At 41.6% G+C, this 25,903-nt stretch overlaps 1 protein-coding gene across 2 annotated transcripts in view; it reads right to left on the bottom strand.

Moving 5' to 3' along the window:
- DGKH (diacylglycerol kinase eta) overlaps positions 1–25,903 on the bottom strand; it is a 162,231-nt gene that overhangs the window by 87,304 nt on the left and 49,024 nt on the right. For both annotated transcript variants that reach the window (XM_021697865.1, XM_021697866.1), the window contains exon 2: positions 2,632–2,742. In XM_021697865.1, coding sequence (XP_021553540.1) covers positions 2,632–2,742 — 111 coding nt within the window. The remainder of the gene's footprint in view (positions 1–2,631; positions 2,743–25,903) is intronic.

Here is a 25,903-nt window from a genome sequence, read left to right as displayed (position 1 = left end):
CTTATGGGGGACCTACTCAGTGTGGTGCGCACGCGTGCGCATGCACACACACACACACAGAGTAATATACCTCTGGACAGGCAACAGCCTGTAACAACGTTGCCAGGAAGGCAGAGGCAACATCATCATTCCCACATTTGCTAAGTGAGAAATGAGAACTAGTCCTGGCTGGGATCATGGTGAGTTACTGAACTTCCTGAAACTTATTTTCCTCATCCATAAATGGGTTTGAATGAGAAGGTGAATCTGCTCTGCAAATATAAAATGGTGTTCCTTTTGTACTCTTAAAAGTGGTTTCAATCAAAAAGTTTCAGTAATAAAAACTCCACAGAAATGAAATCTTTAATAATGTTCAATTTAGAGATTAGGAAACTCTACTAAATAAACGTATCCTTCCCACTCTCAGTCATTTGGTCATTGTTTGCACTCATTCAATGCTCTTGCAGCACAGCAGCTATAACAAGGCACCTCTAGAACTGCAGAAAATGGGCCCCTTCCACATGCACCCCAATGTTTACAGCAGCAATGTCCACCATAGCCAAACTATGGAAAGAGCCTAGATGTCCATCAACAGACGAATGGATAAAGAAGATGTGGTATGTATACACACACACACAATGGAATATTACTCAGCCATCAAAAAGAATGAAATCTTGCCATTTGCAATGACGTGGATGGAACTAGAGGGTATTATGCTAAGTGAAGTAAGTCAGAGAAAGACAAATACCATATGATTTCACGCATATGTGGAATTTAAGAAACAAAACAGATGAACATAGGGGAAGGGAAGGAAAAATAAAATAAGATGAAAACAGAGAGGGAGACAAACCATAGAGACTCTCTCTTTTTTTTAAAGATTTTATTTATTTATTTGAGAGAGAGAATGAGAGAGAGAGAGCATGAGAGGGGGGAGGGTCAGAGGGAGAAGCAGACTCCCTGCTGAGCAGGGAGCCCGATGTGGGACTTGATCCCAGGACTCCAGGATCATGACCTGAGCCGAAGGCAGTTGCTCAACCAACCGAGCCACCCAGGCGCCCAAACCATAGAGACTCTTAACCATAGGAAACCAAACTGAGGGTTGCTGGAGGGGAGGAGGGTGGGAGGATGGGTTAATTGGGTGATGGGCGTTAAGGAGGGCACGTGATGTAATGACCGGTGGGTGTTATATGCAACTGATGAATCACTAAATTCTACCTCCGAAATGGGTAACACGGCATACGTTAACTACATTGAATTTAAATAAAAATTAAATTAAATTTACCAAAAAAAAAAAAAAGAAAGGAAGAAAGAAAAGGGGCCCCTTGTCTGATAGCTTCTACCAACACCCCCAAGATCCCTAGGGGGTGTGCAAATCCACTTCACTCCAACCAATCTGACTATTAGACTTGTTCCCCGACCAGAAAGAATTTTTAATCTCGCACAGGAGAAGAAACAGATAACGACTAATTGTAATGTAAGATGGTCTATTGAAAATTCAAGAAAAGAAATACTACAGAATGCTATGGAAGGTCACAGATAATTTCCCCCGCAGAAAACATTTAAACTCTTGCTTTTGTGAATGATGGAATAAAGACTCTTTGAGGGGATCCTAAAGAAAACAGGGAATTTCATCAAGTGGAGACAGAGGGAAAGATCATCTGCGGATGGCAAACACGGGGCAGGGCCAAGGTTATCAAGTGGTCAGTGCCGCCTAGAGATGAATGTGGAAAGGCAGCATGGAGCCAGATCAGGGACAACCCTGAACATAACGACCTTTAAAATGAGATTACTTTATTTGGTTATTACTTGTACAGCTGCATAAACTAAGAATTACATTTGTTTGCATATTTGATTTTACCTCCCAGTGTATAACTCTACTAATTATATCAGGAACATATGTTTTTTTAATATGGAAATTATCAATTATTCAACTGACACAGTAGCCAGAAATCTTAACGTTTACTTCTGAGGGAACACTAAGGTATCAGTTTAAGTGGAAGCTCATCATTACTAGTTTTTTTCTTCCCAAACCACATCATTCTTATTTTCTTCAACTGTTACATAAAAATTATTTAAAGCCTTGATTTTATTTCACTTAGTTTTTATTCTTAACTGCTAGCATAATTGAGTGATTGCTTTGTGTCAGGCACCTTGTGTATTATCTCATTTAAGCCTCCTCAGTACAACACGAGCTGCCTGCAGCCACTCTTGTGGAATGTGCTGGAAGTGGGATACAAACCCTTGTCTGAAACCAGAGGACAGATTCTTAGCAACTATAGCAATTCTCTCTCTCATGGTCAGGGAAAGATGTATAAAGTAAAAGGTAGCAAGAAAAGGGGGGAAACCCAAAATTTTCAGCTTATTACATTTAATAAGGTTACATTTAATGTTTTACTTTAATTGTAAGGAAAGAGGAAAGGAAGAAAGAAAACTATACTAGAACCTTTCCATAAGATGGTCCTCCATGGACATGCCATGAAACTGACTTAACTAGACTCCCTTGGGATTTGGTCCAAGATGGATCACACGCACACCGAATTCACAGAAGAATGGTAAGGCTCTAGTGAGCACCAAGACAAAAAGTTCAGAGAACTAAAATTTTTAATCCATCCACAACTGCAAGTGCTTGCAAGTCATATCCTTCCAAATTACCTTCGAGTCCTTTGCATAATAAAGTGTACGGCCTCGAAGTTTGAAGTAACGCTTTTTCCATCTTTGGAAGGAACTGGTTTGCTTCAATAGTTGTCCCTCTTTAATACTGGTCTGGGGAGAAACAGAAGCACAACAACATGATTAAAATGAAATTCAGAACCAAATAAAATTCAGAATTAATGACGCACCATCAGTGACATTTTAAATATTATTTCCCAGGTCCTAGAAATTACACGAGAGAATATCTTCTTCTTTTTGTCCAACGAAGGGAGGACGTGTGCAAAGCCTCATGGACAAAGGTAAATCTGACATGGTTCCCTGACCTCCAAGTAGTCACAAATAATATGGGAGACACATGCACCAAACTAATACTTACGATTCAGTGTGACGGTACACTGCCTTTTATAGAGGAATTATTTTACCTCCCAGTGTATAACTCTACTAATTATATCAGGAACATACCTCTTTTAATATGGAAATTATCAATTATTCAACTGACACAGTAGCCAGAAATCTTCACATTTACTTTTTTTTTTTTAAGATTTTATTTATTTATTTGAGAGAGAGAGAATGAGAGACAGAGAGCGCGAGAGGGAAGAGGGTCAGAGGGAGAAGCAGACTCCCCGCCGAGCAGGGAGCCCGATGCGGGACTCGATCCCGGGACTCCAGGACCATGACCTGAGCCGAAGGCAGTCGCTTAACCAACTGAGCCACCCAGGCGCCCCACATTTACTTTTGAAGGAACACTAAGGTATCAGTTTAAATGGAAGCTCATCATTACTCGTTTTTTTCTTCCCAAACCACATCATTCTTATTTTCTTCAACTGTTATATAAAAATTATTTAAAGCCTTGATTTTATTTCACTTGGTTTTTATTCTTAACTGCTAGCATAATTGAGCGATTGTTTTGTGTCAGGCACCTTTATTATTCATCTGGAAAATGCGGATGACACCGCGACATACCTTATAGGGTTGTTGTAAGGAATACATTAAAAACATAGAAAGGACTTATTGCACGGCATATAGTAAGTGCTCATTAAATGTTATCAGTAGCTATGTGTTATTTTAACGAATGTAGTCATGGTGGTCCAGAGAAGGAAGCATCAGCTCCTTTAGAGGGAGGCAAAGAAGTCTTCCCAGAGGATAGCCAAGGGTGGGTCTGAAAGGAGTTTATCAGAATGACAAGGGATGGCGAAGCCTATTTTGGTGTGTGCAAAAGTAGAAAGGTTTAAAACAGCATGCATATTTGGGGAATCTTCAAAGAACTTTCACTTATAAATGCAGGTGCGGGAGCAGCAGGGGATGTGGCTGGAGAAGGTAGGCAGGGGCTCTGTGATTCTGGGCCAGACTCTGTGCTGAGTGCTTCATATATGAAGTTCATTTCATTATCACCAACAAGATACTTAGAACCCGCTGGCCTCATCTAGTATCTCTCCCTCCCTTTGGCCCCCTGTCCACAACGGTGCTTTGCCATGCATGCTCCTCTTAGGTCTGGATGCCACCTAATTTCTCCTCCTGGGCTGCTCTTCCTTCAGATATCTGTCTGACCAACTCCTTCACACACTTCAAGTCTTGACCTTCTCAGTGAGACCCACCTCACGGACTTATTTAATACCACAACGCAATCCCCAATTTCATCTTATTTACTCCCTCACACAAAGTACTTACTTTCCTCTTCTATGTATAATGTAATTTGCATATTTATTATGTTTATTGTGCTACCCCTATTAGAATAGAATTTACCTGAGTTTGTTACGTCTAATAAAGTTAAATTCAATGTTTCATTAAGGAAGAAGGAAACTACACTTATAGCAAACTAAACTTACAGTCTGCCTCTGAGATTGTCCTTAGGAGACATGTCATGGGACTGACTCAAATAGGTCCCCTTGGGATGGGGTCCAAGAGGGGTCAGTCACATTTATTCTGAATTCATAAAGGAGCAGTAATGCGATGGTGAGTCTCCAGGACAAAAACAGCTCATAGAACCAAAATTTTAAATCCAACCCACTGGACTGCCCACTGATGTAACTCAAGTACCAAAAAATTATCGAGCACACACGAAATTCAGATCTATATGAATGAATAGCAGGTACTGAGGTAAAACTCATGTCTGCTTGACTCCAGAGCTTATTCCCAATTTCTACACTATACCATCTTTCATTATCAACAAGACATAAAATATTGAGAAAAATGTGTTGTCACCAGTAAGGTAGTCAAGTTATAATAACATTTACTTTCAGTGTCAATGAGAGATTTTCCCCATCGCTTGCTCTGAGACTGTCTTCCAGGAATTGTAAATTTTTAACGATAACAAAGTATTTTTGCAATTTCGTACCAAAGAGCTCGATTTGGAGTCAGACAGACAGACTTAAAGCCAGGCTCCACGACACACTGAAAATAGGAAGCTGGGCAAGTTGTTTCAACAATCTGCCCAAGTTTCCTCTCCTGAAATACAGGAATAATAATACCAACTTCACAAGCTTGCTGCATCTAATTTAATTATACGATAATGGCTGGAGAGCACTTAGCACACTGTCTGGGTTACAGAAAATATTCAATAAATGGCAGAAAGTGTTATTATTATGATATCATTATGCTATTAAGTTCAGGGAGTATTTGCCAGGCACCAAATTTGAAGAGCTTCTTGGAAGAAGAGAGTAAGTGTTTGCAGGCCACTCTGAGGGCAAATAACAGCTGGAGCAGAAGGAGAGTGTCAAGAAATGAGGTCAGGGGAGATTAGAGCCAGGAGAGGCGGCCACCATGGGGAGCTCGCTTTTTATTGTAAGTGCAAAAAGCAAGTGAAATGTTTGAAGCAGGAAAGCGAGAATGGGGAAATGTCCAAGGGAGAGACGCTAGGGGCTCGAGTGCAGGTTGTCGCATCACGGAGATGCAGAGAAGTAGAGCAATTTGGAGGCAGAATCCGCTGGACTTACTGATAGGCATCAAGGGCAAGAGAGAGGAGAAGGACCAAGGAAAAGTCTAAGTTGTTGACTTGGGCAACTAGATGCAAGAGACCGAGAGAAAGGGGCATAGGAGGAGTGACTGGTGAGTGGCGTTGCTGGTGTTGCTGGACTCATCTGGTGTCACCCCGGGGAGACAGTCATCATTCTTAAACACAAAGTACTGAAATACTGTAAAAATATAACTTACCCAAAGAACAAACCATTTGTTCTAGAAGTGAATGTATTGGGATTTTTGTAAAGTTTTGTTTAGGGCAATGAGGAAGAGAACTTCATGTTTGGTCTACTTAGGTTCTATAAGCACTGTCTAAGGGAAGCATCAATAACCTACTTCATTCCCCACATGGTTATCAGAGTGATTTTCCAAAATGAAAACCTGATTATGTTATACCACAGCTTAATTCTCTTTCGCCTGCAGCAGGAAGCCCAAACTTGCATACGTACCATAGAAGACCTTGCATCATCTCTCCAACCTCATCGCCCACCCCTGCCCACGCTCCTCCCTCGGCCCTAAATGGCCTTTCCTCAACTGGTCCGTCTTGAAAACTCCTCTTCATCTCAACTCGGATCCTCTTCATCTCAACTCAGAAGCCCCTGGCTTCCCTGCCCCCGAGGAAGAAGTAACTCACCCTACCTTTGTCCCTCTGAGGTGCCTTACCCCCTCTGTATAACAGCATCTGTGACACCAGATAGCATCGGTTTACATGTGCGTGGTCCAGCCACGCTGTGAGCTTCCTCAGAGCAAAAACGGCACCCCACACCATCTAACACAGTGGCCGACACCTTAGGGCCTCTGTAAATGTTGCACTGAACAACTTTTAGCTAAATGTAAAACAGTATGTCAGATAACTTTGTATTTTAAAAGAATGAAAGAATGAGAAAACCGGGCCCCGTGGCTGGATATGGTCTTACGTTTTCCAGCATTCAGCAGGTCTGAGCCTGCTTCTTCTCACGCATATAAAAACAGCAGATACGATGCACAAAGGTGTATGTGTCCTGTGGTGCACTCCCTGGGTGAGGGGTTGGGGAGGGATGGAAAGAGGACAGGAAAATGTCAATCTATCCTGATTGCTAATTTAGAGATGATCCTTACATAGTCACTTTCGAAGCAATAGTTCATATAGTTTTTTTTTTTCTATATCACTTTATGTTCTTTAAATCTTGCATAAGCATGGATTAATCTGCAATGTGTGAGGCTGTGGGGGAATACAAAGATGTGTAAGATATAGTCCTTATCTTCATGCATTTACAAACTTCTTTCTGTTACATGGTTAATTTTAAATTCTAAAAAAAAGAAAAAACATTCTGAGGCTAGCTTACTTTCTTCTAAGAGATGGGATTTAAAATATTTAACTAGAAGGCAGTTATTCACATGAAAGTCAATCCTCAAAATAAACTTGTTTATATATGGCTAGTTAAACAAACACTTCTTATAAAAGTAGGAGCATAACAAAAAAATGATTAATTTGCAACAGCTCTAGAAAATATAATCATATTATCAAAGTATGGTTCAGAGAAAAACATGTGTGGGTCCAAAAATCTCAAAATACTGCATATACTAAGTGAATAAACAAGCAATCGTTCTTTAAAATCATAGTATTTATTATGTTCAATGTTGATGTTCAACTAGAATAACAATTTGAAGTTGGGAACAGATATAAGAAAGTTATGATAAGAGAGTTATGTTTCAGAACCTGTTAAAATTAAGTACAAAATTTTAGTTTTAATTTCCTCACAATCTCCTGGATAAGGGATAAACTCTCTCCTCCGTCAAAAAAGGGCTTAGAATGTTTACGTTTAACTGACATTTAGTCATAGAACCTGGCACATATTAGTTCAGTACTACCCAACACTTATGAAAAATCAGTAAAGCCATGGAGACTTAACTGTAATCCAATAACCCAGTTTCCAGATGTTAAAAACACAAAGTTCAATGAACTTGGCTTTGAAAAAAGATTATTTCAATCAAATAAACTTTAAGTTGAAAAATTTCTTATCTAGCTGGCTTTCAAAGGAGGTCTGTAGTCTAATGTCTTAAGGCTGTGGAATTGTTCATTTCATGTTCCCTGTGTAGCTCAAACAAAAGTCATTTCTCTTTTAAAATAACACACACACACACACACACACACACACGGGTGCTCTATGATTTCACCTACAATTTCAGAAACACTTGTGTGCCACAAGTTGAAGCTACTTGGATGGAATACTACTTGAACGTCTCAAGGAGAGCACAGTTTTAATAATCACTCAATGAGCCATTTTGTAAAGCTAAGAATTTTTGAAAGATCAGTTACTGCCTGATTTATCTGATAAATGCACATTTTCGCATGCTGACTTTTTTTGGCCATCGAAATAGGTGTGGTGAAAAGCTTGATATAGTGAAATGGAAATGTCAGTGATGACTCATCTTTTACAGATGTCTTCAAAAATTCCAGAAGAATCTCTAGCTTCTCCTCCTCTTGTCCCAACATGACCCCTTAACTTCTCTTCTAAGGAATGGGAATGAAATTTGTTGTTATGGACTGAATGTTTGTGTGTCCTCCCGAAATTGAAATCCTAACCCCCAATTTGTTGGTATGAGGAGGTAGGGCCTTTAGGATTTGTGCCCTTATAAAACAGACCCCAGAGAGTTCCTTCTGCCACATGAGGACACAGCAAGATGACAGCCATGGACGAACCAGGAAGCAAGCCCTCACCAGACACTAGATCAGCCGGCGCCCTGACTGGGACTTCCCAGCCTCCACAACTATGAGAAATGAATTTGTCGTTTAAACCCTCTAGTGTACGGTGTTTTTCTTATAGGATCTTGAACAGACTAAGACGTGGGTCGAGAGAGTTTTCACACACTTTGTTCTCATCTCTCTCTCTTTTTTTAAAGATTTTATTTTTAAGTAATCTCTAAACCCAACGTGCGACTCGAACCTACAACCCCGAGACCAAGAGTCGCAGGCTCCACTGACTGAGCCAGTCGGGTGTCTCCCCACCACCATGCTGCATCTCTCTTAACTTCTGTCCACTCTACCCCACAAATAGAAAATTTTTCTTTGACACATACATTTCCTTATCCATTTTGTTATACAAGCTCTGGGAAAGCTGTCTGTGCTTTCCTGGGTATCTGTACAGAGCCTATAACATCGTGAGTCTATCTGACTTTCTTTAATGGTAAGCCTCTTTAGTTTTATAGACTTTAACCTCTAAATTGGAAATAATACCTGTATACACAATTCTTTAAAAATGTAATATGAAAAAAAATAAAAAATAAAAATGTAGTATGACAAGATATTATCTTGACTAATATTAGCCCCCATCATAAGTATTATTTATTATAGAAAGGTTTAATTTCTTCAGTCCATCCCTTTCCACTCTTCCTGCCATTGCCTTAGTTCAAGCTCCTCTAACTCCCTTGAGCTCAACAGTTCCCTAAATGTCCTCCATGCTATCAATTTTTCCCACCACTGGTCCATTCTTCCCACTCTGGACAGAATTATCCCTGAAAAACAGATCTGATCCTGCCAAACTCTGGTTTAATATGTTCAGTGCTTTCCTATCACCCACAGTATAATTCCAGCCTTGTGAGCTGAGCACACGGACTCCTCCTTCCACAAGTGACCCACCTTCTTTTATGGCTTCATCTTCAGAAGTCCTCCTAAGTTCACCTAACAGCAGAGTAGAAGAGAAGCACTTGCTAATCCTCAAACCCTCTATGCTTCCCTATGTCCAGCCTCTTTCACGAGCTCTTCCTTCTACTCACAATATTGTCTTCTGCTTCTTGTAACCCCTGTCCCCATCCCATCATCCTTCAAGGCTCAGGCCACCATCACAGCCTAGCTGCATCCACAGCACTTTGCTCATACATAATTTATAGCATTAATCATGTGGTAAGGGAATTTTTAAAAATTTGTATCTTATTTATTTTTCCACCCTCCATATAGTCATACTTTTATATGGCCATATAGCCATATACCCTGACATTAAGAAAATAATTAATACATGTGTATCAATTTACTGAGTAATCAGGAAACGACAAGTAAGAAATTAAAGTAACAACACCTATGAACCAAAGTTCCCCATCTGTAAAGTGAGGATAAAGATCACCTGCCCTGTATTCCTGAGAGTTGCGGGGATGAAACAGAATGACATGTAAATATCTTTTATAAACTCCCAAATGCTACATAAATATAAAGTATTGTAAGTAAGGTACTATTTTAGCAGGTCATACCTGTGGGAAAAGGTGTTTTAAGTGGGACTGACACAAGTTAAATAAAGATATAACACTCTTGAACAAGGGCCCAATGCCTATATAAAGAGAAATTATCACACAAAGACTGTATGTGTGTATGCACACTATCCACTTATTTTATTCTATTTTGTGGTAGACATAGATAATTATGTTTGAGTTTTATACTTTGTGAAAACCTTAATGAAATGAATTCCAAAGATGGTAAAAAAAATTAATATAAATTTCTAAGTGTAATATAAATGAGACATTTTAAAAGAGTAACATATAATAAGATAATGTATACTTCAATATGCCAATAACTACTATGGCAGACATAACAAAGGAAAGAGATGAGTGCATCTAACATAAAATCTCCATTAATGCATCAACCTCAAATGCCAGATGATACAGGAGTGAATAGTATGGCCACTAGTGACATATTTTCTTTTCTTTTCTTTTCTTTTTTTAAAGATTTTATTTATTTATTTGACAGAGAGAGACACAGCGAGAGAGGGAACACAAGCAGGGGGAGCGGGAGAGGGAGAAGCAGGCTTCCTGCGGAGCAGGGAGCCCAATGCGGGACTCGATCCCAGGACCCTGGGATCATGACCTAAGCCAAAGGCAGACGCCTAACCGACTGAGCCACCCAGGCACCCCGTGACATATTTTCTGAAGTTGTAAATAGCACCTGGTAAAGTTCTAATCAAAAACCAAACTATAGAGGCACCTGGGTGGCTCAGTCAGTTAAGCATCCGACTCTCGATTTTGGCTCAGGTCATGATCTCAGGATTGTGAGATGGAGCCCCACGTTGGGCTCCACTCTGGGCATGGAGCCTGCTTAAGATTCTCTCTCTCCCTCTCCCTCTGCCCCCTCTCAAAACAAACACACAAACGAAAACCTCCCTTTTTACACACAGTAGTTGTATACCTGGAAAATGAATACCTTATAATAATACTTTAAGATTTTGTGTTACATGAAGTTAGGTTTTAAGCTCAGGTGATTATAAATTATGTTTGCCCATAATAATATCCTGGAGGACATTTGAAGGTCATAAATTATAAAGGACAATTCTTTGAAGTTTTGACCTGCCTGGTATGTTGTAAGATTGCTGGCTAGGAGGGCTCACTATGCCAAAAGCACTGGGATGATTTAAAAAAAACAAAAACAAAAACAAAAAACCACAGATTTCCAAAACACCTCTCCTGAGAATCACTGTTTTAAGGGCTCCAAATCTACCCTGTACTCCTAATCTTAATCTGAGCCATCTTTTAGGAGCAACTATAGTGTCACTTTGGTGACGTATCTGGCAAGTTGTGGATTTGGAACCACTTCCACGAAGACCGTGTTTAATCACATAAAGTATACAGTCCCAAAATGTATAAGTTTTCTAAACATTAAACATAAGAACATAGCGCAATCATGAACTAGTATTTAATAATGGAGCAGAGTTTACAGCTACTATAAATTACTATTTTACATCTTAGAACATCGGTCTAAGTATTCTAGTCCAGTAAGGCCAGAAAGTACCTTGGATGCCACTGGCACTTCGAAATCCAGTTAGCTGAACTGACTGAACTGATGTATCTATCTTCCCACCTAGCCTGCAAGAGCAGGGCCGGACCCACCGTATTCACCGCCGTGGCCCTGGCACTTATCACAGTTCCTTGCGCAGAGAAGAGCCCCTCATCCGTACTCACGGAACACATGAATGAATGAAGTAAGGAAACTTGAACGGTACGTTATCTCAAGAGCTCTTAAGGGAGAGCCTGGGCAGGAGCCTTGCCAGCATTCTGCGAGCTGTATCCAAAGGAGCTTCTTTCGTGGCCGTCTCTTTCTCCTTGGCAAATGTCCTTGCAGCAAATATAAGCATTTAGTTGTTGATTATTCTACCTTTTTTCCCCCCCCCAGATTGAAAGGCATTCTTTTTTTAACCACTATCATTTTTCCTTCATTCTTAAGGGAGGCCATCTCTCTTGTCAGCATTAACATTGTCTTTGGGTGGCCGAAAAGGCACCTGGAGAATGTATAAATCAGCTATTGTTTAGGATAGATTTTCTATCCTTCCGTATTTTACCCAACAGTTGAACTTACGTAATTTGGCTTGAAAGGTGGTCAAACCCATCACTCATTTGATCTAACATCTCTGAAACTACAAGTCTATCTTTATCACAAGTCTCAATGAATTGTGTCTCCTATCACAACACTGTTTCTTTTCTTTTATTAGCCCTTCTAAATATTCTCTGTGTGATTATAAAACAAGAATATTTTTCCCCGCAAACATGCCAGAAGCTATACTGAATGATTACTGCCTCTCTTCTCATGGCTTTGGAAGGTTGGCCATTGGATCTTGTCCTGATTCAGTCTGTCTATCTCTTTTTATCAGTCCCGGGTTAAAATGCTTCAAGCCTGGCTCTTATATCAGCCTCCAAAATCTCCCTCAGTTCCTCTTGGTTCCAGGCCCTTTTGGGTTTCGTGCCTTGCGTCCTTTCCCCTTCTGAATTTTATCCAACCAGAGATTTCCTACTTCCTTAAAAACAAATTTGAGCCTCTTTATGAAAAGGACCATACATATGGGGCGCCTGGGTGGCTCAGTCTGTTAAGTGTCCAACTCTTGTCGACTCTTGGTTTCCGCTCAGGCTGTGATCTCAGGGTCGTCGGATCAAGCCTCGCGTTGGAAGCCTGCTTCAGATTCTCTCTCCCTCTCCCTCTGTCCCCCCACCCCTGCTCATGCGTGCTCTCTCTCTAAAATAAATAAATAAATAAATAAATAAATCTTTTTTTTTTAAAAAGGACTATATATATATTACATGAAGCTCTATTAAATACACCAGTTCTAAAATCTGGCTGGTCATCTGAATGACACAGAAAACTTTACGGACATTCAGAATCTCTGTTCATCTAGGTTTTGATGCAATCGATCTGGGATAGGGCAGAGAAACTTACACATATTAAAAGCTCTCTTGGCGATTGTAATCATCAGTCAGGCTTAATAAACACTCGCATAAACAATATTTAAGTAATAATGTGTAGACACTCTACACTTAAAATGTATCTTTCTCTTTGTGTGTGGAGCCCCGTTCACATGCCACCCCCTGCCTCTCGGCACCCCCACCGGCTCTGCTCCAGCGGAGGTGGGGGGGAGTAATTTGGGTTTAATAACAGAGCATGTCTACTCCAACTCTCCCCTTCAGCCTCCTGAGAGCCATCTGCCCACAAGAAACCAGGTTCTACTCTACTATCATTCAGAGAAAAAAACAGATTGGATTTGCAGGAGAAGGTAAGGAATGAAAAGCTGGGATCTGCCCTGGACACTACCAAGTGCTGGGTAATGGTGGGAGAGAGAGAAGAGTCGTCCAGCTACTTACCCTCCGCTTTCCCTACTGTGTCTCCAGCCCGCACCACCACCCAAGGCCCGTGCCGGCACCAGCCCGACCCTGCCAAGAAAGTAAATGCCAGCAGAGGAACTACAGTGGTTACAATGAGGGGAAGTTTCAGTGAGGAGCCAGAGGATAATGCCGTAGAGAGAGGTATCTCAGCTTACAGAACGATGGACACAGGCTGGGCTTCTGGAACCCGTGCTTAATGATAATGGAATAGGATGATGCAGGTGCTTTGTCATTTACATCACAAAACAACACCCTTTTTATTTTTTTATTTTTAAAGATTTTATTTATTTGACAGAGAGAGACACAGCAAGAGAGGGAACACAAGCAGGGGGACTGGGAGAGGGAGAGACAGGCTTCCCGCTGAGCAGGGAGTCTGAAGTGGGGCTCAAAGCCAAGCAGGGAACCCAATGCAGGGCTCGATCCCAGGACCCCGGGATCATGACCTGAGCTGAAGGCAGACGCCCAATGACTGTACCACCCAGGCGCCCCAACAACACCCTTTTTACAAACTGCCCCTTGGAGCAGTTGTCCTCAAGCAGTTTGGGTGCCAGAATGATCTGAGGATATATGAGCAGGTACTTTGAAGAAGTAACCCAGAACCTGACGAGCTCAGCGTCCTCATTCTGGGGTACCTCAGAGGGACTCTACAGCTCCATGAAATCCAGTTCAAAAACGGTGAGGCAAGACGATTACATGTGCTTAAATATAATGATATTTAATGTTCACACAACAAAACCTTGACGTTTAATATTCTAGAAGTTTGTGGAATAGTTGCATTCATTTGTATTCTCAGAAAAATATGCAACCTCTATTGGTTCCTTTTAATTTTACCAGAATGTTACTTTTACATGGAACACACACACACACACACATTCTGACTCAGGTTGTCTGAGATGTACGGGTTGAGAGGAAAATGTAGTGTGGTCACCCGTCCTGCACGGGGAGCTTACACCCTCTGGTGCTGTGCATACACGTGGCTGTCAAGTCAAGTGAGGCATAAAACTCTAAAATGGGTCTCTGGCTCTGCAGTTCTTCATCCTGCCACGTTCAGTCCAATGACGAAAAAGGCTTTCCATCACAACTGTCTAAAAGGGAAAAAAATCCAATGTGGCAAACAAAAGTCAGTGATGCTGCAGCATGCACAAACCCTGAGAAGTGATGAGGTCTGCTCCTCAAGGGGTCGAGAGAACACACGCACTGGGGCGCATAAGGAGGAAGCTATAGTTTCCTCGTGCCTACTGAGCCTTCTGAAAACTTTAAATATAGTCACAATATCTTCATTATTTTAATTGAAGTACTATAAACCCTAATATTTCGGACACTTATATTTAAATGTAAATTAATGCATTCTAAAGCAAAATCATGGAGGTTACCCAACATAACCTAATTACCCTCTTTAGGGGCACCTGGGTGGCCCAGTCAGTTAAGCATCTGCCTTCGGCTCAGGGTCATGATCCCAGGGTCCGGGATGAAGCCTCACATCAGGCTCCCTGCTCAGTGGGGAGTCTGCTTCCTCCCCCCACCCCACCGCTTGTGCTCTCTCTCTCTCTGCTCTGCTTTCTCTCTCAAATAAATATATAAATAAATCTCAAAAAAATAATTACCCTCTTTACCAATAAACCATCTAGTTCTCACGAAAGTACTTTGTCCCTTGTATTGGTCTGTAATTTTCTTGAGAAGACCTATAGATATAAATTACCTTCCTGAGACTGTAGTTCTTTTGTGAGGTTTTATTTGTTCATTCCTGAAATGAAGTTCTATCTCTACTTTCAAGATGTTCCTTCTTAAGGAGATTCTAAGTGTATTTTTCTAAATATTGTTAAAGAAATAAAAATATATGATTTTATAAAGTGCGTATTACACTTTTATTTAAAGGAGAACATACAAAATGCGCATGCCATATCAACATCAGACCTACTTTCTTCATAAAATACAGTGAATTACAACAGATTACCACTGGGTGGTAGTGGTGTCATGCTTAATGCTCAGGTTTCCTTTCAGCGATAGAAATATGAATAGGCTTCTTGTCAGAGTTAGATGAGTCCTTGCCTATACCTGTGAGTGGCACATAATAACTGTGTTGTAAAGAGGTAAAAAAATTTTTTAAAAATCTACTTTTCCAATTCTGAATTTACTTCTTCCCTTATCAAACACCCCTACTCACTTCCAAGAATAATCCCTTTGTCCACACATGATGTTCTGATGTAAATACTTTCCCACAAGGCCACAATGACACAACTATTTTGATGTACAGGCATTTTGACGTGGCCTAAAATAAACCACTAAATGCTATGTTAATTTTTTAAACTAGTAACTAATGTGTAAAACAGACAACCTCATGCTAGGCCTGAGTCTCACAAAACTGTTGCTCTCCCTGTTGTTCCCAATCTAAGACTGCCGTTCGGCTGAGGTAGAAGCTGGGGGTCAGTGGTATGGCCAACAATGGGATGGGAAGTGGGGTGAAGCTCAGGTATGGTAGGCTAACCACATATAACCAGGAGTCATATATTTACTACATATACTTATCTCAGAGAGGACTATTAACCATTCTCTGCAAAATAACTGCTTATTTTCGGGAGTTTCAATTATATCTTCAATAATCTGCCTCTCAGATTCTCTGGTTCTTCTCCAGAGATAATATGGGTCCCCAATGCATAGGAAATTCTCAGATTTCTGTCAGTTCTCTGAACTCATAGATAAATAGGTAGGTAGGTAGGTAGACAGACAGATATGTATATGTTATATTCAAATCATAAACTATTTTAATGATGGTTTTGATGAGCAGGACTGATACCGCTACAAGAATAACCCAGTTCTATCAGATTTTTTAAAAGATTTATCTCTTTGAGAGAGAGAGAGCAGGGGAGGGGTAGAGGGAGAGAGAGAGAGAATTTCAAGCAGACTCCTCACTGAGAGCAGAGCCCAATGTAAGGGTCAGTCTCACAACCCTGAGATCATGACCTGAGCCGAAACCAAGAGTCTGGTGGCTCAACCGACTGAGCCACCCAGGCGCCCCTCAGTTCTATCAGATTTTTAAAAAAACATCTTAATTTTTCACAGAAATGGATAAAATCAAATATGAGTGTCTTCTGTGATTAGGATGGGGCAGAAAAAAGGTCAGAGGTAAAGGCTGTGTAAATTACTAGGTGAAACAGTAACACATACATACACACCTCATACTACCATGGGTTCTACACTGTGGTCATGACAATGGGTTCCTTCATCAGGATCTATCCCCCTCTGAGATCTTCCCTACCCTACTCTATCTCTTGCCAGAAAAATATAACCCCTCCCTCCTCTGTGCTACTTTAGTACATCATTCTTCCATCTCTGTTTACATTATATCGTAATAATCTGTTCACATGATGGGTAGAGGTAAAGTGCTATGGCCTGGGCGCACATCATGGCTCCACGGCTGACTAGTTGTTAAAGATGTTGGGCAAATTACTGCGCCTGAGCTTCCTCTCCTTCACAAGGTGGATGATGACGATGATAACTAACTCACGGGGGTGTCGTTGGGACTACATGATTCCATGCATGTAAAGTACATTTCCTGGCATGTAGCACTTGGTAGGTAAGTTGTTCTTGTGTCATTCTTGTTCCTGTCCTTCAGTAGCAGTAGACTTCCCAAAGGGAGGACCACATTTACTTCTTCTTTGTATGGCTAGTAGCCAGCCCCATGCCCATCACCCCAGTGCTACTCATTCGTGATCAGTTAGTTTGTTGATCCAAGTTCAACTATTCTCTGTCTCCATATCTAATTGTTCCTTCTCCATCCATTGTTCCCTGGGCATGTCTGATGTTAAAAAGTAAAAACTTTGTTCACCTGTTCATTACATCCTAGCTCACGATCTATGCTTTCCCTTCCATTACTACAAACCTTCTTTAAAAAAAAAAAAAAAAATTGAATATTCTTGCTGCCTCTTTCCATTTCTTCAGCCTTACTGGATAATTTCCCTTTTTCTTCAAGAAAACATCCCTATGGCTATTTCCAATAATATCCTATGTGACACATCTCTCTGGGTGAACTTACCCTTCACATAGCTCCAATTATGTCCTCTAAATATATATATATATAACTCCCAAAACAAATTTCTACATTTATTCTCAGTGTTTCACTCCAGCTCCTTTTATAGCTGCCTATTGACAATCGCACATGGAGACGTTACCACCATCTGAAATTCAACAAGCACGTTTTATTTCCTGTAACGTATGTCTTAGTATAATGGAAAAAAACACTGCTCGGGTTCAGGAAACCTAGATTCTAATTCTGAAACTTCCAGGTAATAGCTACACAACACTGGGTAGAAGTCACCCATCCGGAATTCAAACTGAACGCAGCACCTTCCCACGGCAACTCTGTTCCTCTTCCTGTGACCCCATCTGTTAGCAGCAGCATCATTTCCCTAAGCACACAATCCCCAAACCGCCAAACTCTCATCTCTTCTCCCTAGCTCCTAAATCCTTTAGAGTGCCATCGAAATGTTTATGAAATCTGGTCTTCCTTTCCACTCCTACCACCACTGCCCCAGTTGCAGTAACTTTGTTGTTTCTCAGCCAGGCGTGAACAATGACCTCCTAGGAAGTGACCAGGACCAGCACTGGAGGAAGAACCGTGGAGACAAGAGCTAGATCAGCAGGCCTGACCACCACCGGCGCTAACCCTTCATTGAGAAGTTCCTGCCGATCCAGTGTGAGTTTGGCCCGTGTGTGGAAGAGAACTCTACTCTTAATAACTCATAAGAGAGGCAAGACAGATCACTCAAACAAGTCTTTGCTGAAGGTTGGCAGGAACAAAAGGGACAGAACACAGAGGACCATGGTATACAGTATGAACAAAGTACCTCTTGTTCTCCAGGTCTGTGAGCCCAAACAGAGACCCCGGGACCTTTCTGTCTTGGCTCCCCCAGCAAGTGCAGACCAGGTGTTCCCCTACCATCAAGAAACACAAGCTGAGAGAACCACCACACTCAAGATCTCCAAACCCAAACCGAGGAGGGTTCACCCTCTTGTTGGCCTGGCCAGGGCCCATCCTCACGGCTATTGCACAAGGGATGCTAGCTAACTGGGGCAGGCCTCCACTGGACACTGCAATCCAACCCATGTGTCCTATTGTTCATCAAAGAAAATCATATGGACATTAAACTGCTCTCTCCTTCTAATTAATTACCCATACTCCTCCCCCCCCCCAGAATTGTTTCCTTAAGACACAGCTCTCATCCTATCACTTCCCTGTCCAAAGTCTTTTTTGGTTGCTGCTAAACCACAGAATAAAACAAAAACTCTGCCTCTAGGGCCCTTGACTGTCCACATCTTCCCTGTGTTTGTAGGCCTCATATCTAGGTGCAATTTCCCTTCTTATTGCCCTGCCGCTTTTAGTCCCGGCGTACTGGTCTACCTGCCACTGTCTGAACAAAACACACATCCTCCTCTCCTGGGGCCTTTATGTACGTGTCTTTCCACAGACCCAGAATGCTTTTCACCAGGATCCTGCCTCTCATCGACTCACCCTTAAATGTGGGGCTTCACACTCCCCTTTCCAAATGAGTCACCCAAGTAGAGTTCACTCATTTGCAATACCATGTGCTCAGTCCTCACAGAGCCCTATTTGTAAACAGTAATGGATTCACGGAGGAGAGCAATGTGCTAAGATGATGTTTACTCTAAAAAGCTTATCTCTCCCATTTTCAATATTGTCAGTGGTACATGAATTCTGAAAAATATATTACAGTATGAAAAGAAAATAAATCATAACACAGGTCAAGTTACCCACTCAGTCTTTAGAAGACTGTTTAACTCTATCTCCCTAACCCTGAAAAATCCTTCTAGGATCCAAATTATTTTATTTCTTCTTCATCCTACTCACACTCCAATCCACTTGAGGAAACTACTGGGAAAAAGTGAATGCTTTTGTTGTTGTTGGGATGGAAGGAAACATTTCCTTTCCTTCTCTCCAATTCACATATGCCAACATCTGGGATGCCCACGTTAGGCCATATTACACGTGTTACCTTTATTATATATGATTCTCTGAATACACATAGAATCCGTCTGCTGAGGTTATAGAGAGTCAGGGGAGACTCCACTCCTTGCTGCCCTCACCTTGGAAGGTGAGGCAAATAAAGATTACCTCACTCAGATGCCTAAGAAATACAAATTCCTGGAGTACAGAGGCAAAAATCAGGCTTGATGGAATATACTGTATTTTACATATCTTTTCATTCATTAGCACATGTTTATTGTCTACTGCATGCCAGGAACTAGTCTAGGCACTGGAGATAAAACAGTAAACAAAAAGGTAACAATGCCTGCCTTCATAGAGCTAATAATATATTGAAGAACAATGCTTAAGATTGATTCTACAAAGGATTTTAAACAACATCTAATTTCATTTTAATCTGTCTACATCTAAAAGGTGTGTATAATCTATTCATCAACTTATAAACCTTACTAAACTAGTTCGTAAGTATGACCCCCAAAAATCTGAAGATAGCATGTAAAAGGGTGACCATAAAAGTTTAGGACGACAGCCAAAGAATTGTCAAAGAATAGTTTTCTACATGAAAAAGCAAGCAGCCACCTCAGGGTGGCATAATCAAAGTACAAATGAGCTTCAAAAAAAAAAAAAGAAAAGAAAAGAAAAATTTATCACTCACTTCCAAAGAAATGCCTGTTGTTTTCTTTTTTATTTTATATATCAAATGTACAATCTTAGGTTATTGAGTTTAAAACTACATGCATATGCAGACACTCACACAGCTACACAAATTGTTTTAGAAGGCCAAGATCAGGGCGCCTGGGTGGCTCAGTCGGTTGGGTGACTGCCTTCGGCTCAGGTCATGATCCCAGGGTCCTGGGATCGAGTCCCGCATCGGGCTCCCTGCTCTGCGGGGAGCCTGCTTCTCCCTCTCCCACTCCCCCTGCTTGTGTTCCCTCTCTCACTCTGTCTCTCTCTGTCAAATAAACAAATAAAATCTTTAAAAAAAAAAAAATAGAAGGCCAAGATCATGCATATTTTTTTTTTAAAGATTTTATTTATTTGACAGAGAGAGACATAGTGAGAGAGGGAACACAAGCAGGGGGAGCGGGAGAGGGAGAAGCAGGCTTCCCATGGAGCAGGGAGCCCGATGCGGGACTCGATCCCAGGACCCTGGGATCATGACCTGAGCCAAAGGCAGACGCTTAATGATTGAGCCACCCAGGCGCCCTGATCATGCATATTTTTTAATAAAAAGCACCTCTGGAAATTTTTCTATTCACAATGACTGCACTAATACTGCTTTACTACTAATACTGTTTTTTCCTATAGTGGAAGAATGGCAAGTAACCAACCTCAGAAATGTTATGACTATTGGCCTTGGGCACTAAATAGAACTTTGTTTAGTAAATAAAGTCTCCGGATGGAAAGATCCTATGCAGAACAGAGAGAAACCTTTGTGTGAGAGAAACCACTAGTAGCTAGCTCACCGTGACCAATTCTGCCCCTGTCCCGATGCTTGGCCTTCCAGCAGCACTCCATTTCCCGGCCTCCCTTGCACGTCACCATGAGACCAAGTTTAGGCTAATAGGGTGTGAGTAGAAGCGATGGGTGCAACTTCTCACCCCCTTACAGACACTTCGCCTGGGTTTGAACTCACTTTCTGCTGGCTGGCAATGGTGATGCCAAGAGCAACCTTAGAAGCTGCCTGGTAACACTACATTTCTCAGGTGTGATAAGATGAATATTTGTGTTCCCCCCCAAATTCCTTTGTTGAAGCCTAATCCCCAACGGGACAGTATTTGAAGGTGGAGACTTTGGGAGGTGATTGGATCATGAAGGTGGAGCCCTCATGAATGGGATTAGTGTCCTCATGAAAGAGACTCCAGAGAGCTCCCTCACCCCCTCTACCCTGTGAGGACAGAGGGAGAAGATGGGCCAGCTGTGAACTAGGAAACCGGCCCTCACTAGACCGTGACTCTGCCAGCGCCCTGATCTTGGACTTCCCAGCCTCCAGAACTGTGAGAAGTAAATGTGTAAATAAGCCATCCAGTCTTCGGTATTTTGTTATAGCAGCCCGAATGCACGGAGACACGAGGCTTTTTGCAACTGCATGTCCCCCTGTGGTTAAGATCTTGCCAATGGAATGTGAACAGAAGTAATGGGTGTCACTTTGGTCTAGGCCTTTATATAGGGCCTGCCTCCTCTATGTTCTCTTTTGCCATTTTCTGGCCAGAACCTGGAAATGGGGACATAGCTTTGACCACACAGGCAATGACAGTCCCCTGGGGAGACATCAAAGAAAAAACATGGAAGGAACAAGGATCCTGAATGGCCAGTGCAGCGATCTCCTCACCTCAGAAGCTTGCCTCACACTGTGATGTAAGAGCGAAACCTCTTTGTTTTCCCCACCTCTGAATTTGGAGGGTTTCTTTGCCATCACAACTTGGCAGCTCTAATAGTCAAACTATGTTAGAGCCACCCCACCGGCTCTGGACCACGTGCCTCTGTACTATTAATGGTGAGAGAAAATTTGGGGGTTTTGTCACAGCAGATTTGCTAGTCTACATACACTATGTTCCTAGCATCTAATCTATAATTAGCCATTATATATAATTCTAGGAATAGATACAAGACTCTACGCAACATCCATTTCTCTTTTCCTCCTTCCTAACAGAACCCTGATTTGGTTTAGACATCCACTCTTTCTCTGCAAGTCATATGCTTAGGGGATGCTGACCCTATTCCTAGTTTTAGCAAGTACCTATTAAATAGTTTAATAAACTGCTAGGAGGATTCCTTTTCCCTTACCAGCAGTAATTAGTTCAGAGGTAGGATGTGACCCAATTCTGGCCAATGAAACGTGAGTGGGGGGTCTCCTGGGAGCTGGGGGGGGGGCAGCCTTTGGTATACCTGAAGAGAAATTCTGTTGACACCTGGAATTGATTCAGGCATTTATTAAGGATACAGCCAGCACAGAGAGGAGGGCAAAACGTGGAGTATCACAGAGAGAAGGGAGTCAGAGCCGGCCCCTCCACCAGATGCTTAGGCTAATATGGTTTAAGGTTTTTTGTTACCTGCAGCTGATGGCATCCTGACTGGTAAAGTACAGCAAGAGTCCCCACTGAATATACATAATAAATGAACCAATCCTAAAAATAAAGTAAGATAATACACCACCCCAGCCCAATCATGAACTGAAAAAAACATATTTAATTACTCTCATGCTAATAGAATCAAAGGGCACAGGAACCACCACAAACAGAAGGAAACTCAGTTATGGTAAATAGCTTTCTCCATTTACTTTCCTCCGATTTCAAAATGACAATCCACAAAACCACAAGGCTTAAAATTATCAAAACTATAAACCCCAAATAAATATATAACAATCTCCTTCTTATCCCAAACTAAGGAGTGCTCCTGGAAACAGAACCAAAAATTTCATTTGCCTGATACAGTAAATTCCTGTTGTTTCTCTTCAACCAGTCATTTTGCAGGTTATAATTCTGACACTTACTCCTTACTCATTCTCAACACAATCTCCTAAAAGCTTTTCTAAACATTCTGTACCCTCCTCCAACTCCAAATTAGTACAGCCATTGCCCCAAACGGGCAGGGCTCTCTTGAGGGCAAGAGCAAAAATGACATTCTTTCTCCTCTGTGCCTTTAATCCATTCAGAAGCCTGTTAATTGTCATGATGAAACCTATTCCAAAGCTGTCCCAGTCATTTATAAAAATTAAAAGTCCTCTGGTAATCTTTAGTCACAAAACAACTATATTTCAGTGAGTAAAATGTCCAGCCCAGACTCCAAACTTTACTCAAAGTTAAAGTTTCTCCCCGACCCCAGCCCAGGCTGTTGTAGACACAGCAGGTTTCTCTTGAATCTGTCCGCTCCTTTCTTCAATTCACTACCCACACTCTCTGACTCCTCAAATGGAAACTCTTTGTGGGTTCTGCAGAGATTTTCCCTCTGGAAACCTTCTTCTGCAGCTCCCAAGGACCAAGCCTTGATCCCTCCAGCTTCTACTGTGGAGGTCACACTGTCCCTGGCATCACAGGCTCTGGGATGGCGCAACTCTTTAGAAGACCACCAGGGCCTCTCCTGGTCCATGGAAGACAGACCCTCTACCTTGTTATTAGTGAAAGTACCGCTGGCTCCCAGTGTAGCCCTCTCCCTGTTCTGAGGCCAGGCAGGCAGGTATAGCCTCAGCATTTGATCTCTAAACTTCTCTAGTCCAGGTTCGGGTCCTCACAGCCTCAGGAGAGCACAGATCATGTCACAAAAGCCAAGTGGTCTCCTTCCAACCCATTCACTCAGCTTGAGGAGCGATGCAGGGATTCCTTTCCTTCCCGCCCTCTCAGTCCACCTTGGCCTCTTCAACCTCAAGCACACCTTCAAGATGTTGGGCTAAGGGGTGTAAACCTTCCTTAGGAATGTGGATATCTTCGCCACCTATTGTTTTGTATGCAACCTTTTGGGGTTTCAGCCAAAATTGAAACAGAGTGAAACTTATGTCAACATCCTGTTTCAATTGTTTTTCACAATATCCAATATATCTGCCTCTTCCTACTTACTCTTCCTCCAATGTCTGGAACAGATTCAGTCCTGTTTTTAAATAATGTTTTTCCACACACCTCCTTTCACTTGGCCATTACCTTTTCCCCTATGTCTCTCCCTCTTGCCACTGTCAAATCTCTGGAAACAACTGTCTAAACTCATCACTTTTATTTCTTCACCAAACATTTCCTCTGACCACCTCCTCCAGAAGTCCCTGAAACAACTTTCAAGTCATCTGTGAGCCTTTTAGACCAGTGCTGCCCAAGAGAACTTTCTGCAGTGATGGAAATGTTCTAAATCCACACTATCCAATAGAGTAGCCATTAGCCACATAAGGCTATTGAGCACTTTGAAATGCATCGAAAGATAAAGTTTTTTATTGTGTTTAATTTTAGTTGATTTTAACTGAAATAGCCACACATGGATAGTGGCTATTGTATTGGACAGCACAGTTCTAGACAAATCAAATTGTTTGTTACCAATTCTCAATCTATGTTAAAGCTACATCATTTGGTACTACCAGTGTTCTTCCAGGAAATGTGCTTTGACCATCAGTTCTAGAAGACTATTTTTAAAGAATGTGCAGAATTTAATTCAATGGGCTAAAGAAAGAGCCCAGTCTGGCTTGGGGAAATAGCATGAATATATGCAAAGAGTAATTAATCAGCAAATGGTGTATACACTGGGGAAGGGAAAAGACAGGAGTGAAAAGGAAGAGCATGCTAGAGCAGAGAGGATGAAGGCAGGATGGGGACTTGGTAGGTAAGCTAGAGATGGATCATAAAGACCACTGACAGCCGGGGGAAAAAATCATGGGGGTAATATTTAGAGCAGAGAAGATACTTACAGATGAGAACAGAAAGATTTGCTTAAGGTCACAGAGCATTTCGCGGCAGAGCTACAGCTAATTATCTGGGTTTGCTTTCCCCCACAACAGGGTTTAGTTTCAAGCATTTAATTAAGAACTTCAGTGTTTTAAGAAAACTAATTCTGGCAATGGTATGCAAGAGTGATTAGAAAGAGAAAGTCTGAAGGTGCTGAAGGCAACTATGATAATGCAAGAGTAAGGCAAATTGAATGTCTACAAGGTGGTTTTCAAATAGTATTAGCAGTGGATTCTTAATATATGAAATATGTAAGTGAGATGTTTTACTAAAGTAAATTCATCTTTAGGTTTAAGTGGGTAAAAATATATACTATGAAAATAATTGATCTGAACAGAACTGTTTGAAAGTCAAGGCTTTTTCCAAGCAGGAGCTACTGCAGTGGCGTGAGTGTATGTGTTGGTGGAATCTAACATATAACATGTAACAATGTCAATGCTGACTGACCCCCAGAAGCACCTCTGCAGCCCTCAGGGTTCTCTGAAATACAGTGTGAAAATTACTCAACCACAGGTTAGGGTTCAAGATCCCCATCTCCATCATCCTGCTTTGCTGGTTTCCGTCAGAGTGATCCCCTTCAAATAGACTACACAATCTACTTATTTATTATACTTGTATTTTATAAGATTATATAATTTATATTTCTATCTGATTTTTGTATGTTTTGCTCACTGCTGCATCCAGTTGCAAAACAATTGCCTGGCACATGGCTGGTGCTCAAAAAATATCTGTTGAATGAATGAGTAAAATACCTTTTGCGGGGGGGTTATGCAGAGGGAGAGAGAGCATCTTAAGCAGGCTCCATGCCCAGTGCAGAGCACAACACAGGGCTCAATCTCACAACCCTAAGATCATGACCTGAGCCACAATCAAGAGTCAAACGCTTAACTGACTGAGCCACCCAGGCACCCCTGAGTAAAATATATTTTGAGCCTTCATCTTTGTTTCTGGAGCTGTTTTACCTGATGTGAAAAATGGCCTCAGCCCCACCACCTTCCACTCCAGTAAAACTACCCTACACCCAATCCCCTGTGCGGTGTCAAGCCTTCTCCCCTGTGGATTCAGCATCAACCCCCATGCTGCCAGTAGGATCCTCTGCAAAACACTTTCCTAACATGTCTGCTTTTCTCCTGAAATTTTCAATCCATGTCTACTGCGCCCATGAAGGGGTCCCAGCTCCTTGAGGGGCCTTTATGCAACCCCAGCACTTTGCCACTCCCTGGCACATATTAGGTGCTTAAATAAACATGTTGAGATGCTAGAATGGAATAGATGAACTGGAGAC

This window comes from Neomonachus schauinslandi, chromosome 3 (assembly GCF_002201575.2).
Source record: "Neomonachus schauinslandi chromosome 3, ASM220157v2, whole genome shotgun sequence".
Classification (NCBI taxonomy): Eukaryota; Metazoa; Chordata; class Mammalia; order Carnivora; family Phocidae; genus Neomonachus; species Neomonachus schauinslandi.
The sequence above is the reverse complement of the archived record's forward strand: the minus strand, read 5'-3'. Positions and strand labels throughout refer to the sequence as shown.